Genomic DNA, 13474 nt, shown 5'->3' with positions numbered 1-13474 from the left:
ATTACAAGACTTTTTCATTGCTGCGGTGGAATATCTGTTCTCTCATTACTTTTTTGCTTTCAATGGACAATTCTTTATTCAAATATCTAGAGCTTTGAGGATCGCAAAATTTTCACCTTCTTTGTTCATTTTATATATCTGTTATTGGGAGCATAGATATGTCTTTGTCTCGGACATTTGGTTATCTGGGTCTTTGATCTGGTATGGCTGAAATACCAGAGTGAGTGATGTACTAGAGGGTTAATGGCAAATGAAAATTGCATCAACAGAATATGGATTGAAGCATACTGGTCATAACCAAAGTCTGACGATAGACTGTAAATTAGGGGAATAAACCATTTCCAGATAATTGTGTTACCATTAGCTCTGCGGTGGAAAATAATCGGATATTTTGTATGATTAAAATCTGATACATTTATAATTTTTAAAAAGTACTAGATAATTTGTATTTATATAAAATCATGCAAGTTATATATTACTACAATGTTTTATCCATAGTACCGGGCTCTCTATATGGAGAAGAGAGGCCTTATGAGCCCCCCAAGGCTCCTGGGACCGCGTGCAACCGCATCCTCTGTATCCCCTATAGTTACGGCCATGGATTAAACAGTTAATTGAAGAGGGAAAAACATATAGAGAAGTGCAGCAAATTATAGGCTGCTGAGCTAAAATGATCTCAAATGTGCAACCCAAACCTTAAAGATACGTAAGGAAGCAGAGAACTATTGTTTGAATGGATCAGAGACTCAGCCAATGATCACCTCCAGAGAGATCAAAGAGGATCTGAATTTACCTATGAGTACTGCTGCAATCAGAAGATGATTAAGTGAAGGCAAGTTACCAGCAAGAACTCCCTACAAAGTCCCTTTATTGAAACAAATGCATGTCCTGAATAGGTTAAAATGTGTAAAGGAACCCATTGACTGGTCCAAAGAGAAATGGGGCAACATTTTGTGGACTGATGAAAGTAAAACTGTTCTTTTTGGGTCTGGTGGCCACCGATGGTAAGTCAGATGACTCCCGAGCAATGAACTGAAGCCACAGTACGCTGTGAAGGCACAATAGCATGGTGGTGTAAAAATCATGATATGGGAATGTTTCTCATATCACGGTGTTGGATCTATTTATCGCATATGATGGATCATGGATCAGTCTGAATAAATCAAAATACTTGAGATGGGGTTGCAGTATGCCGAAGGAGGAATGCCCTTGAAATGGGTGTTTCAACATGGCAATGACCCAAAAGACACCAATAAATGAACAACTTGATTACATACAAACAGGTTGGAGGTAATGCAGTGGCCAGCCCAATCCCTGACCTCAGTCCCATAGAAAACTTGTGGAGTGACACAAAAAAATGAGGCACAAATTTATAGTTGTTTTTAAAAATAGTAAATTTATGCTAAAATACAGTGCAGGAATGGGTTTCTCATTTTGTTTTGGACGTTTTGATATATATTTTGTATAGTCTGGGATTACAAGATGCATAAGGCGACTGTTAAGCTTGGCGTCAGCAGTCGGTCATTTTAATTTTCATATACTGTATATTATTTTTATTTTATTCTATATTATTTTTAAATTTTTTAAATTTTAAGACTTCTGGGAGTCATTCACATCGTTTTTTGTTTTTTTTATTTCATACCTTTTCACTGTAACTGGGCATCCATAGGAGCTGCAGCCATAGGCACTCCAGTTACAGGGGAAAACACCTCCTTGCAGTGACAGTAGTCACTAGCAGAGCTTTCCTGCGACAAGGAGCACCCAGCAGTCATGTGATTGCTGGGTCGAATAGCAGAAGTGACACTTCCGCTTTCTCTATTCACTACTCATTGAGCGCTATGTAGTCTGAAAGACAAAAGAGAGAAGTGGTTGAAAACAGCATCTGCCTTCTCCTCCGGGCCCTTGGCTGCGGCTTATAGTCGAGGACCCTACCTGCTCCTGCTAGATTGTAGGAATAGGAGCTTTAATCCAGCACCGTATTTTAACTATTGGACAGGATTAAGAACCATAAAATTATGGTGCTTGGATGTTAATGGATTAACACATTGGCCCCCTTAAATCAATGTACAGTATTTGTGCCTTTTTCTTCTGGCATATCCTAACCCAAAACAACATCTAATCTGCTGTTGGACACATTTTTTAACCATCTGTGCCATAAATTAGAGCCATTTTTGCAATTCACGTCAATTTTTAAATTGGAGTGACAAGTGGGCGTGGTTTGCTGCTTGGCCCGGATGTACAGACATTTGTTAAGTGCAACTTTTAAAACATTTGCTACATTTTTTCCCCTCATCTCCCCCTATTTGGATGGTGTAAGGATTGGAGGAACATTTCTAGACATATTTCAAAATGCAATAAATGTATCAACATTGTGATATTTGATACATTTGTCACAAATAGCAACAAAATGTTTACTCAGCAAAACTCACTTCAAAAATCCTGCAGGTGATAAATGTCCCCCATTGTGCTCATTGAAGTGAAAATGAAGATTAAACCCCCTGGAACATAAGAGTGTAACCTCTTGTCCTACAGAGCATCTGACAGGGTATTAAACACCTGTAAAGTAAATCTCAGGTAAAGGATATTTATCTCTTGAATATGATTGGTCAGTTGCTGATCACATGACCAGTGCAGCCAGGTCTATTGTGATGCCTACATTTGAATTGCTGTGAGTGACAGTTGGAAAGTGACAGTTCGTAGTGACAGGCGACGGTGGAGAACTTGTCTGCTAAGCAGAGCGATATTATGGATGCGAGAGACGAGAAAATTATGGAGAGAGGAGAAGGAGTGAAAAGACGAAGACCGACCAATGATTCATCGGCTGATGAAGGGCCGTCTTCAGTCAAAAGGACCAAACAACCGGTCCAGAAGGAGGAAGAGATGGAGAATACAGAGATCCAGCGGATTGGAGCCAAGAAGAGAGCAGCCATCTTCAGCTCATCCGCGGATCGAGAGAAGTCATCAAAGAGCCCAGACCGGAAGAAACCAAGGATTACACCAGCAGAGGAAGCCATGGATCCCAAAGCGGAGAAATCCATCAAGAGCGTTCCTGATGTCCAGAGGAAAGACGAAGGGCAGGATGACCAGAGAGGCTGCGGTAGTGATCTATATGTGACCAGTATGGGAAACTAGACAGTTATAGATACTGGATGCATTGGAGCAGTTTATTAAAAATGGTTTACAGAAAAATGATCCTTGTTGCCCATAGCAACCAATCACAGAGCAGCTTTTATTTTTTCAAAAAGCTATGAGGAATGAAAGCTGAGCTGTGATTGGTTGCTATGGGCAACAAAGACAACTTTTCCTTTGGATAGTTTAATAAATCTCTGCGATGTTTTTATATAATACTGATCTGTTACCCAAATGTAAAAACTGAGCAAAATGCTTTCCAGGTTACATTGTATCATATGAAAAGGCCAAACCGACTATGTAACAGCCTTATGTTGTCCTACGTGAGGGTAGTGATTAAGGGCCCATTCACACCGTGGTATTTTCTGCTCATGTTCAGTCTGTATTTACTGATTCCGGTTTCGTTCACGGAGAGCAGAAATGCTGCAGATTTACTGCAGCGTAAAATTCCTCAGCAAAATGTGCAGCATTTACGCATCAAAAACAGAGTCAAAAACTGCACTATGGGTGTTAGTACTGGCAGTATTTGGGAGGTAAGAGGAGCGCTGCAGGAGCTGAAATCAGCTGCCACAAAGTTTCCATGTCTTATTTTTCCGCATATTCACGGACCAAATGCTGGGGTAGATGAAGAAACATCCGTATTCACTGCAGTTTTTTATGCACCCTGTTTTCTGTGAGTTGTGACAAAACTGGCATCATTTGGGCCTGCATGGATTTTTTTTTGCACATGTAAAACATGTAGTGAACACGGATGCAACATGGACATAAAACACACATATATAATACCTGCAATGAAAATAGTGCATTTTTATTCAATCAAAATTACATACGACTGAGTGACCTAAATGTCAACACAAATGTTTGTAAGGGCGGCTTCACATGAGCGTACGCACAGAAATGCTCACCGCAGCGCCTGAACATGCTTTTACATAATCTGTATGTTGTGAGTGTGCCTGCACATAGTACTGTACTTCTGGCGCACTCAAGACCACACACCATTTTCGTGGATTTAATGGCTATTTAAAGCCTATTGAGCTCCTGATGAGTCCTTTTCCCTCTGTTTTGCGCAGTTGCGTACCCTTCTCCCTGCGTAATTTTACACTTCTATAGACTTCTATTGAACTTTTGCTGCACAAAACAAAGGAAAATAAAGCAGGTCCTACTTTTTTATGTGCATGCAAAATGCCCGCGCAAAACATGCTTCTGAGAACAAAGCATTCTCTGTTTAGCACGCAAATATGTTCCACTTACAATAACATGTGCAAACGCAGTCGTGTGAAGGAGCCCTAACCCTGTGTTGTTTTTAGGAACTGTAATAGCAGTGTCATTGCTGTGCATAGTCTGTGCTAGTAATCCAGTAATCCTATAGAGATTAAGAGATCAATGGTTATTCTATGCAATGGCGTAGCTATAGGGCTTGCAGTGGTCACAATTGTGACCGGGCTCCTAAACCTGGGCGATAGGCCCCCGTCACCACACTGTCTATACCTTAGCAGTTAGCATCTTTCATCTCTTCTTCGCACAGCATCTTTTCCTCCGGCCCCCCGCAGCTGGTGCGGTTGGTGTCTTCTTCCCATTATCTCAACTTCAGCTCTCCTAGTACTCTGAGATGCCGAAGTTAAGGAGACTTGGGAAGAAGATGCAGACTGCAGGAGCTGCCGTCCACCAGCGCCCCACTGTGCAAACCGGAAGAGAGTAAGGATGTTAAGGTACACTGGGGGCATACAGAGACCTCAATCACTCTTAGGAAGAGTAGGAGGGAATGGGACACACAGGGACCGCTATCACTCACTTGGGGGATGGGATGCATATAGGGAGAAGTGACAACTATTACTCTTTGGGAGGGATACACAGAGGGACCACAATTACTTGGGAAGAAGGGGACACACAGAGGGACCAGTATTATCAAAATTGTGCCAGAAAAATGGGATCAAAAATTGGAGCATAAAACAGGATTGTCCTTTGTTACTTTGATCGCTCTCTGTGTGCCCACAGAGAAAGTGTTATTTCCTCCTGTGTTCTCCCTTTGTCAACCTAATAAGTCATTTTCCCCTTTTTCCTTTCTGTACCCAATTCAAAAAATTTACAAATAAAGAATTTACATTAAAAAATTGAGCTGTTGATATATTGCCATCAATGGGGTGTATTTAACATCGCACTTGAACCTGAATTTAGCGTCAAAATCGTATTTCTGCCATGTACGCCGCGCTTTTCCACTTTTTCAGCAGCAAATATATTTTTTATGGGGTTTAGCAGCAGATGTGTATGTTATGCATTTTAGTCCAGACATGGATATTATGGGGTTCAGTAGCAGCTGAAATTTGTATTATGGGATTCAGCTGTGGATGAAGATATTATGGGGTTCAGCATTGAACAGGCGTATTTTGGGGTTCAGCAGCAGCTGAGGTCTGTTATAAGGTCCCACAACTGACATGTGTACTATAGGATTCAGAAGCAACAGACGTGTGTATTAACAAATCTTATGGGGTTCAGCAGGAGTGAATCCGTGTACTATGAAGTTCTGCAGCAGCTGACGTGTAAAATACATAAATCTTGTTATTTGTATAGTGCCAATTAACTATTCAGTGCTTTCAGGTTATTTTTTTTTTTATTACCCCCCCCCCCCCCACCAAGCTGGGTACTCATTTTACTGACCTCAGAAGGATGGAAGGCTGAGTTGACCTTGGGCTGGCTACATGAACCATTTGGGGTTTGAACTTGCAACCTTCAGGTCATGAGCAAGAGCTTACACTCTGCACCACACAAGGCTCTATATGTGCATTTAGGGTTTCAATATCAGACACATATATTATGGGGTTTAGCTTTGAACACATGTATTATGGGGTTCAGCAGAGAATGTGTGCACTATGAGGTGCAGGAGCAGCTAAGATGTATATTATGGGGTTCAGCATAAATGTATTATGGGGTTCAGCAGCGAACATGTGCGCTATGAGTTTTAGCAGCAGCTGAGATGACTATTATGATGTTCAGTGGTGGACAGGTGTATTATGGGGTTCAGTAACAGATGTATTATGGGGTTTAGCAGCGGACGTGTGTAGTATGATGTACAGTAGTGAATGTACGTATTATGGAGTTTAGCAGCAGCACATGTATGTATTATGGGGTTCAGCAGCTGCTGACCTGTGTATTATCAGGTTCAATAATGGATATGTGTTTTATGGGGTTCAGTAAAAGCCGACGTGTGTATTATGGGGTTCAGCAGCAGATGTATGAATTATGAGGCTCAGCAATGGACTTATATATGGTTCTGCTGCATCTTGTCTCCCTCAGAAGTATGGGTGGAGTAATGGGTTTGTCCTGGTGGAGTCATACGGAATGCCCACAGCTGCCGATTGGCTACATTAACGGCGGCTGAAGACAGCGCCTAACACCCGGCGGGGGATGGGGATACACAGAGCGGAGTCCGGCGGGGAGAGTGACAGCAGGGGATGGGAGCGAAGCTGATTAGCCGCTTACCTACATGCAGGTTATTTTGGTGTCGGCTTCAGCGACGGAGCTTCCATCCATCCACTCATGTGACAAGGGTACCAGCTTCAGCGGCGGAGGAATATGGGAGCACTGATTCCAGCGGAGATGAGAGGGAGGGGGATGGAGACTGAGAACAGTGGACCCAGGAGGGTGGAAGGGAGAGCACCAGGGAGATGGACAGGAACCAGAAGGGTAGATCACGGTAGACCAGAAAGTTATTTCGAGCTCTGATGCAGAGATAGCAGGCCGCCGGGAAAGGGGGGGGGGGGGGGGGGGGAAATAACAGTGGGGCCAGGAGCAGAGATGGGGGGCCAGCGTGGCCACAGTGAAGGTAACCAATCGGCAGCTGTGGGCGTTCCCTATAACTTCACCAGAACTAACCCATGACTCTACCCATGATTCCGATGGAAACAAGATGCACCAGTACCCTTGTATATTATGGGGATCAGCTGTAGACTTGTGTAATATAAAGTTCAATCGTGGACATGTGTATTATGGGGTTCAGCAGGGTATGTGTGTATTATGAGGTTCTGCTGTAGATGTGTGTATTATGGGGTTCAGCAGTCTTCATGTGTATTATGAGTTTCTGCAGGGGATGTGTGTATTATGTGGTTCAGCCGCAGATGTGTATTAGGAGATTAATTACCGTGTTTCCCCGAAAATAGGTCCTACCTCAACAGTAAGACCTATCGGGTTTTCAGAGGAGGCTTGAAATATAAGGCCTATTATAGGACCTATCTCGGGTGCCCCACAAAAAAAAAAATACTCACATGGTCCGCGGCAACCCAATGGTGTCTGTGGCAGCGGTGTCTGCGGCAGCGGTGTCTGCTGCGGCGGTGTCGGCGGTGGTGGTGGCGGCAGCAGCGGTGGTGGCGGCAGCGGCTGGCATCCTCCTCCGTCTCACAGCTTCTTTCTGCTGGCAACGGGGCTTTGAATACACCGCCTCCAACAGAAAGCACTGTGATTGGCTAATCGAGCGCCGGCAGCCAATCACAGGTGGCGCTCGGTTAGACAATCGCAGCGCTCGCTTTGCTGGAGGCAGGGTATTCAAAGCCCCGTCGCCAGCAGAAGGCATTTGTGAGGAGAGGAGAAGGATGCCACGCCGCCGCCGGACACCATTGAGAGGCATCAGGATGCCGTGGAGCAGGTAAGTAAAAGCCCCCCCTACAATTGGGGAAACACGGTAGTAGCTTACATATATTATTAGGTTCAGTAGAGGATGTGTGCATTGTGGGGTTAACCAGTGGACGTGTGTATTCTGGGGTTCAGCATTGAACTTGTCTATTACAGCGTTCATCTATAGATGTGTATATTATGGTGACCAATGTCTGACCCTGTCAGTAATGCCAGTACTACATAATATAGGTGGGTATTGATACTGTATGGGGGCTGGTGGGTTTTGTGTGCCAGGCTGGTTTCTTAGTTCCGTCCTGCTTTTTAGCCTCAGGAAACTAGCAGACAGTTCTTGGTAAAGTCATAAATCTGCATTGTAGCATCTCTCTTCATTCTCCCAGGTAGCAGCGATGTTCGGCCAACCACCTCCGGAGATGACATCAGAAGGAGGCTACTATTACATGATATGCTTGGCCGGGGAAGCTTTGGGACAGTCCTGCTGGCAGAAGATCCATCTACCTGCAAACATTTTGCTGCGAAGATCATCAGCAAGCGAGCCCTGCTTGCTGAGGGCGAGGAGCTCGTGATGGTGGAGCGACGGGTTTTCGAGTTGGCGTCTGGGAGCCCTTTCCTTGTCCATGGACAGTTTGCTTTTCAGACCAAGGTAGATATGGACTGCTTCATTTTATGACGTGCCATCGTGTGTACCAGCAGGGCTGCTCTACCCACAGGGCACCAGACCCCTGGCAGCGGCCAGCTGGGACATTGTCGACTATGTTTGTATCCTCTGGACAAGAGCATAGTGGAAAACCTGCATGACAGATGGGGAAGTGCAAAAAGCATCTAACTACTGTAATAATGACTTTTTTTATAAGCCCCCTTCCTGATGTTGCGCTCCTTACTTAACCCCTTAAGGACATGGCCTATTTTGACCATAAGGAAGCAATAACTTTTTAAAGATTTTCATCTCCACTTTTCAAAAGGAGGGCAGAGAGAGAAAACATATTGATGCTGCCTTTTTTTATGCTGTTAATCATGGAGAATAAATGACATGAAAATTTTTTTCTGCCCGCTGGTACGATTACGATATCAAAAAATTGTTCTTTAAGTTTTTCCATTTTTGTACGATAAAACCCCTTTATTGTAATTTTTTTTTAATTTTCCATGGACGGAGCTCTGTGAGGCCTTGTTTTATGTGTGACGACGAGCTATAGTTTTTTTTCTTACCATTTCAGAGTACATTACTGCTTTTATGATTACCTTTTAAATGTTTTTTGGGAGGCAAAATGATCAAAATTGGCATTTTTTCCCATTATTTAGGGGAGGGAGGGTTGCTGCGCAGGATAAATAGTGTGTTCAATATATTGTATTTCTGTATGTCTCCTCTGTGTAACAGCTATTTCTGATCCTGGGACTGGAGTATGTGAGCGGCGGGGACCTCTACAACTACCTACTGATGAAAGGACAACTTGACATCCCCACGGCACGATTCTACGCAGCTGAACTCGTCTGTGGAATCCAGTTTCTGCATACAAAAGGAATCATTCACAGAGACCTCAAGCCAGAGAATATCCTGATAGCTGAAACGGGACACATCAAGATCACCGACTTCGGACTCAGCATTGACAACATCCATGGAGACCAAACAGCGACTGGATACTTCGGAACTGTAGGCTACATGGCACCGGAGGTGAGAAGAAGAGAGGAGTACAACGCCGGAGTCGATTGGTTTTCCTTTGGAGTCATCCTGCAAGAAATGGTTACCGATGAGTGCGCCTACCATCAGACGATCGATGATATTTCCTCAGGGATTAAGAACATTGTTAAACAGGTCAGTAGTCTTACTAGTACTATGGTTTATACATGTTCTAGTAGTCATCAGTGACAGTAGATGGACTGGAGGCTACTTTATGCATCCTGCTATATTCCAGTGTTCTGGTGATGACTATGAGAATGTTTTATTGTCTCTAACGCTTCTTCGGTTTTCTTTGTTTTTAGCTACTTCAGAAAGATCCAGCCCGACGACTAGGAGTCAACGGTGACATCAGGAAGCACAAGTTCTTTCGGCGTATCGACTGGGTCCAAGTGGAAGCCTTGAAAGTGACTCCACCATACACACCTGAAGTAAGAATATGACTAGATACTGTTACAGGCCTGTTTCCATTGCAACGTGTAGAATTTACACTTTGTAAAAGAAACCCAGACAGGAAGTGAAGATTTCTTATAATCGTGAGGTATCTGTATTTGTAGCTGGAGTAGAACTGGTGCCCGGAGGCAGGTTTCCATCTGGTGCACAGAGGTGTTGCTAGATATGGCTAATGTATTAAGAGGTGCAAGCCTCTTATTGCATTTATTAAACCTTAGCGCATAGTTTACTTAGACTGGCGTATAATCCACTGGTCTAACTAAATATGCTACAATGAGTTTTAAATGCAAACGGTGATAAAAAGTCACAACCCTAATATTAGAATATTTTCTGTTTTACAGCCATCCAATCCTAATCATCGACCTAGACCATTCCACGTAGACAAATTAGAAGCGGCAGAGGTCAGAGCCCCCATATCAGCGCAGGACCAGACCTTGTTCGAGGGATTCTCCTTTGACAACTTGGAAACCAGTGGGTAAGTCCCAAGCCCTTTAGTCATTATAGCAGGTTGGCCTCTTGAGCCTAGTGAAGATTGAAGGAAAGAAGACTGGACATCAGTGACCAACTATCAACCAGAGCAGAAGGAAGGAGACCATGAACACCGAGGGACCCCAAAGAAGATCTTGAAGATGGAGAAGCCAGCAGTTCCATTCAAGTGCTGGCAGTAAGTATAAGTGCAAGAACATCTGCGCTTCATTTTAATCAGGCATGTGCCAAACATTTCCCACGTACCGGTAATGAGATTTCCTCATGCCTATTACAGCTGCAGCTTTTGGGGCTGTCCTGGGCAGAGAAGAAATAACATTGGCCGGCTATTAAGGGGTGGAGGAGGCCGGATTTTTTTTTTTTTTAAACCAACATCTTGCACATGCCTATGATAATTTTACCATTACCGGTAGTTGATTTCCTTACACTTATGACAGCGCTGTCATGGGTGATGAGGAAAAGGTGAGAGCTGGCCGGCTATTAAGGGGTGGAGGAGGCCGGACCTTTTTTTTTTTTCTTATTAAAAGTCAGCATCTATGTCAGCACAGGACCAGGCCTTGTTCAAGGGATTTTCCTTTGTCATCTTGGAAACCCTTGGCAAGTCACCAGCTCTTTAGTCACTGTAGCACGTCGGCCTCCTGATTGTTGAGAAGACTGAAGAACAGAAGACTGGATATCACTTCATTGAAGAACCATCAACTAGTGCTGAAGGAAGGATATCATGGACACCAAAGGACCCCAAAGAAGATCTTGAAGATGGAGAAGCCAGCAGTTTCATTAAAGTGCTGGCGGTAAGTATAAGTGCAAGACCATCTGCACTTCATTTTAATCATAGGTATGTGCCAAACATTTTACACTTACCGGTAATTCGATTTCCTCATACCTATTACAGCTCCAGCTTTGGTGCTGTCCTGGGCAGAGAAAAAGTAACAATGGCCGGCTATTAAGGGGAGGAGAAGGCCGAATGTTTTTTTTAACCAACATCTCGCACATGCCTATGATAATATTACCATTACCGGTAGTTGATTTCCTCACACTGATGACAGCACTGTCATGGATGATGGGGAAAAGGTGAGAGCTGGCCGGCTATTAAGGGGTGGAGGAGGCCGGACCTTTTTTTTTTTTAAAATTAAAAGTCAGCATCTATATCAGCACAGGACCAGGCCTTGTTCAAGGGATTTTCTTTTGTCAACTTGGAAACCCTTGGCAAGTCACCAGCTCTTTAGTCACTATAGCAGGTCAGCCTCCTGATTGTTGAGAAGACTGAAGAACAGAAGACTGGACATCACTTCATTGAAGAACCATCAACCAGCAGTGAAGGAACGAGACCATGGACACCAAGGGACCCCAAAGAAGATCTTTAAGATGGAGAAGCCAGCAGTTTCATTCAAGTGCTGGCGGTAAGTATAAGTGCAAGACCATCTGCACTTCATTTTAATCATAGGTATGTGCCAAACATTTTACACTTACCGGTAATTGGATTTCCTCATACCTATTATAGCTCCAGCTTTTGGCGCTGTCCTGGGCAGAGAAGAAATGACATTGGCCGGCTATTAAGAGGGGGAGGAGGCCGGATATTTTTTTTTATAACCAAAATCTAGCACATGCCTATGATAATATTACCATTACCGGTAGTTGATTTCCTCACACTGATGACAGCACTGTCATGGATGATGGGGAAAAGGTGAGAGCTGGCCGGCTATTAAGGGGTGGAGGAGGCCGGACCTTTTTTTTTTTTTAAATTAAAAGTCAGCATCTATATCAGCACAGGACCAGGCTTTGTTCAAGGGATTTTCTTTTGTCAACTTGGAAACCCTTGGCAAGTCACCAGCTCTTTAGTCACTATAGCAGGTCAGCCTCCTGATTGTTGAGAAGACTGAAGAACAGAAGACTGGACATCACTTCATTGAAGAACCATCAACCAGCACTGAAGGAATGAGACCATGGACACCAAGGGACCCCAAAGAAGATCTTTAAGATGGAGAAGCCAGCAGTTTCATTCAAGTGCTGGCAGTAAGTATAAGTGCAAGACCATCTGCACTTCATTTTAATCAGGCATGTGCCAAACATTTTACACTTACCGGTAATTGGATTTCCTCATACCTATTATAGCTCCAGCTTTTGGCGCTGTCCTGGGCAGAGAAGAAATGACATTGGCCGGCTATTAAGAGGGGGAGGAGGCCGGATATTTTTTTTTATAACCAACATCTAGCACATGCCTATAATTTTACCATTACCGGTAGTTGATTTCCTCACACTTATGACAGCGCTGTCATGGGTGATGGGGAAAAGGTGAGAGCTGGCCGGCTATTAAGGGGTGGAGGAGGCCGGACCTTTTTTTTTTTTTTTTTAACTTACAGTAAAAGTTTCACTGTCTGATGAAACTACACAGTGGTAGACACAATGGGGCACGTCTTTTGCTGGTTTTATGCCAGAACTCTGGTGTAAGTTGCACCTTTTTTTCTGTAAATCAGTTTACTATTGATTTGCACCAAATAAAAAAGATATTATTTTTCTCACTCCCCTTTTGAAAAGTCTCTAAAAGTGGGACGTGGTTTGCCACTTGCCCAGAATTTAATATAGAGACATTTATGACATGTAACTTTTTAAGAAGTCACAAAATGCGTTGCAATCTCACTCCAGCGGCTGGGTGGCGTACAAAGTGCCTCTTCATCTCTAAATATATTTAAACATGCAACAAAATTATCAACATAAAGCGACATTTAAGAAATTTGTTGCATTGTGAACTGAAGAGGGAAAAAAAAGTAAGACGGAAAAGTTGCATCAAAAATTCCCCTCTTGAACATTTTCCCCCAAAGAGTGTAAATACAACTAGGCTACATGCACACGAGCGCGAATATCATGCGACCTTTGTGTCTGGCGAGGTGCAGAAAAGTCGCACGAATATGAACTCCATTCTCTTGAATTGAGTTATTCGCATAAACGATTTTTTTCCTCACAGCGATGCTACGAAGTTAAAAGTCGCTGCGTGTCCTATTTTTTGTCTCGCTCTCAGAACGCCTTGTCCTTTAATGGGACCTTAATAGACAGTGCATGCACTAGCATGCCGTGCGATGTACCTGTGAGTGCAATGTGATGTTTTGTATTAAA

The 13474-nt window shown here is 43.5% G+C and overlaps 1 protein-coding gene across 1 annotated transcript; it reads left to right on the top strand.

The window, feature by feature from the left end:
• Nucleotides 1-2745: 2745 nt before the first annotated feature.
• On the top strand, nucleotides 2746-12340 carry LOC136626583 (protein kinase C delta type-like). The gene is made up of 8 exons (XM_066601632.1): nucleotides 2746-3118; nucleotides 8133-8395; nucleotides 9128-9562; nucleotides 9730-9855; nucleotides 10219-10352; nucleotides 10801-10825; nucleotides 10990-11154; nucleotides 12215-12340. Exons 1-8 carry the CDS (start codon nucleotides 2746-2748, stop codon nucleotides 12338-12340), a joined length of 1647 nt encoding a protein of 548 aa, XP_066457729.1.
• The last annotated feature ends 1134 nt before the right edge of the window (nucleotides 12341-13474 follow it).

This window comes from Eleutherodactylus coqui, chromosome 4 (genome assembly GCF_035609145.1).
Source record: "Eleutherodactylus coqui strain aEleCoq1 chromosome 4, aEleCoq1.hap1, whole genome shotgun sequence".
NCBI lineage: Eukaryota > Metazoa > Chordata > Amphibia > Anura > Eleutherodactylidae > Eleutherodactylus > Eleutherodactylus coqui.
This window is presented reverse-complemented; position numbering and strand designations above follow the sequence as displayed.

Bases quoted from the DNA above. Each gene is read 5' to 3' on its own strand.
- LOC136626583 (XM_066601632.1), top strand. From the start codon at position 2,746: ATGGATGCGAGAGACGAGAAAATTATGGAGAGAGGAGAAGGAGTGAAA. The intron at 8,396-9,127 runs GTAGATATGGAC...TCTGTGTAACAG, and splicing joins AGTTTGCTTTTCAGACCAAG to CTATTTCTGATCCTGGGACT. The intron at 11,155-12,214 runs GTAAGTATAAGT...TCACTATAGCAG, and splicing joins GTTTCATTAAAGTGCTGGCG to GTCAGCCTCCTGATTGTTGA.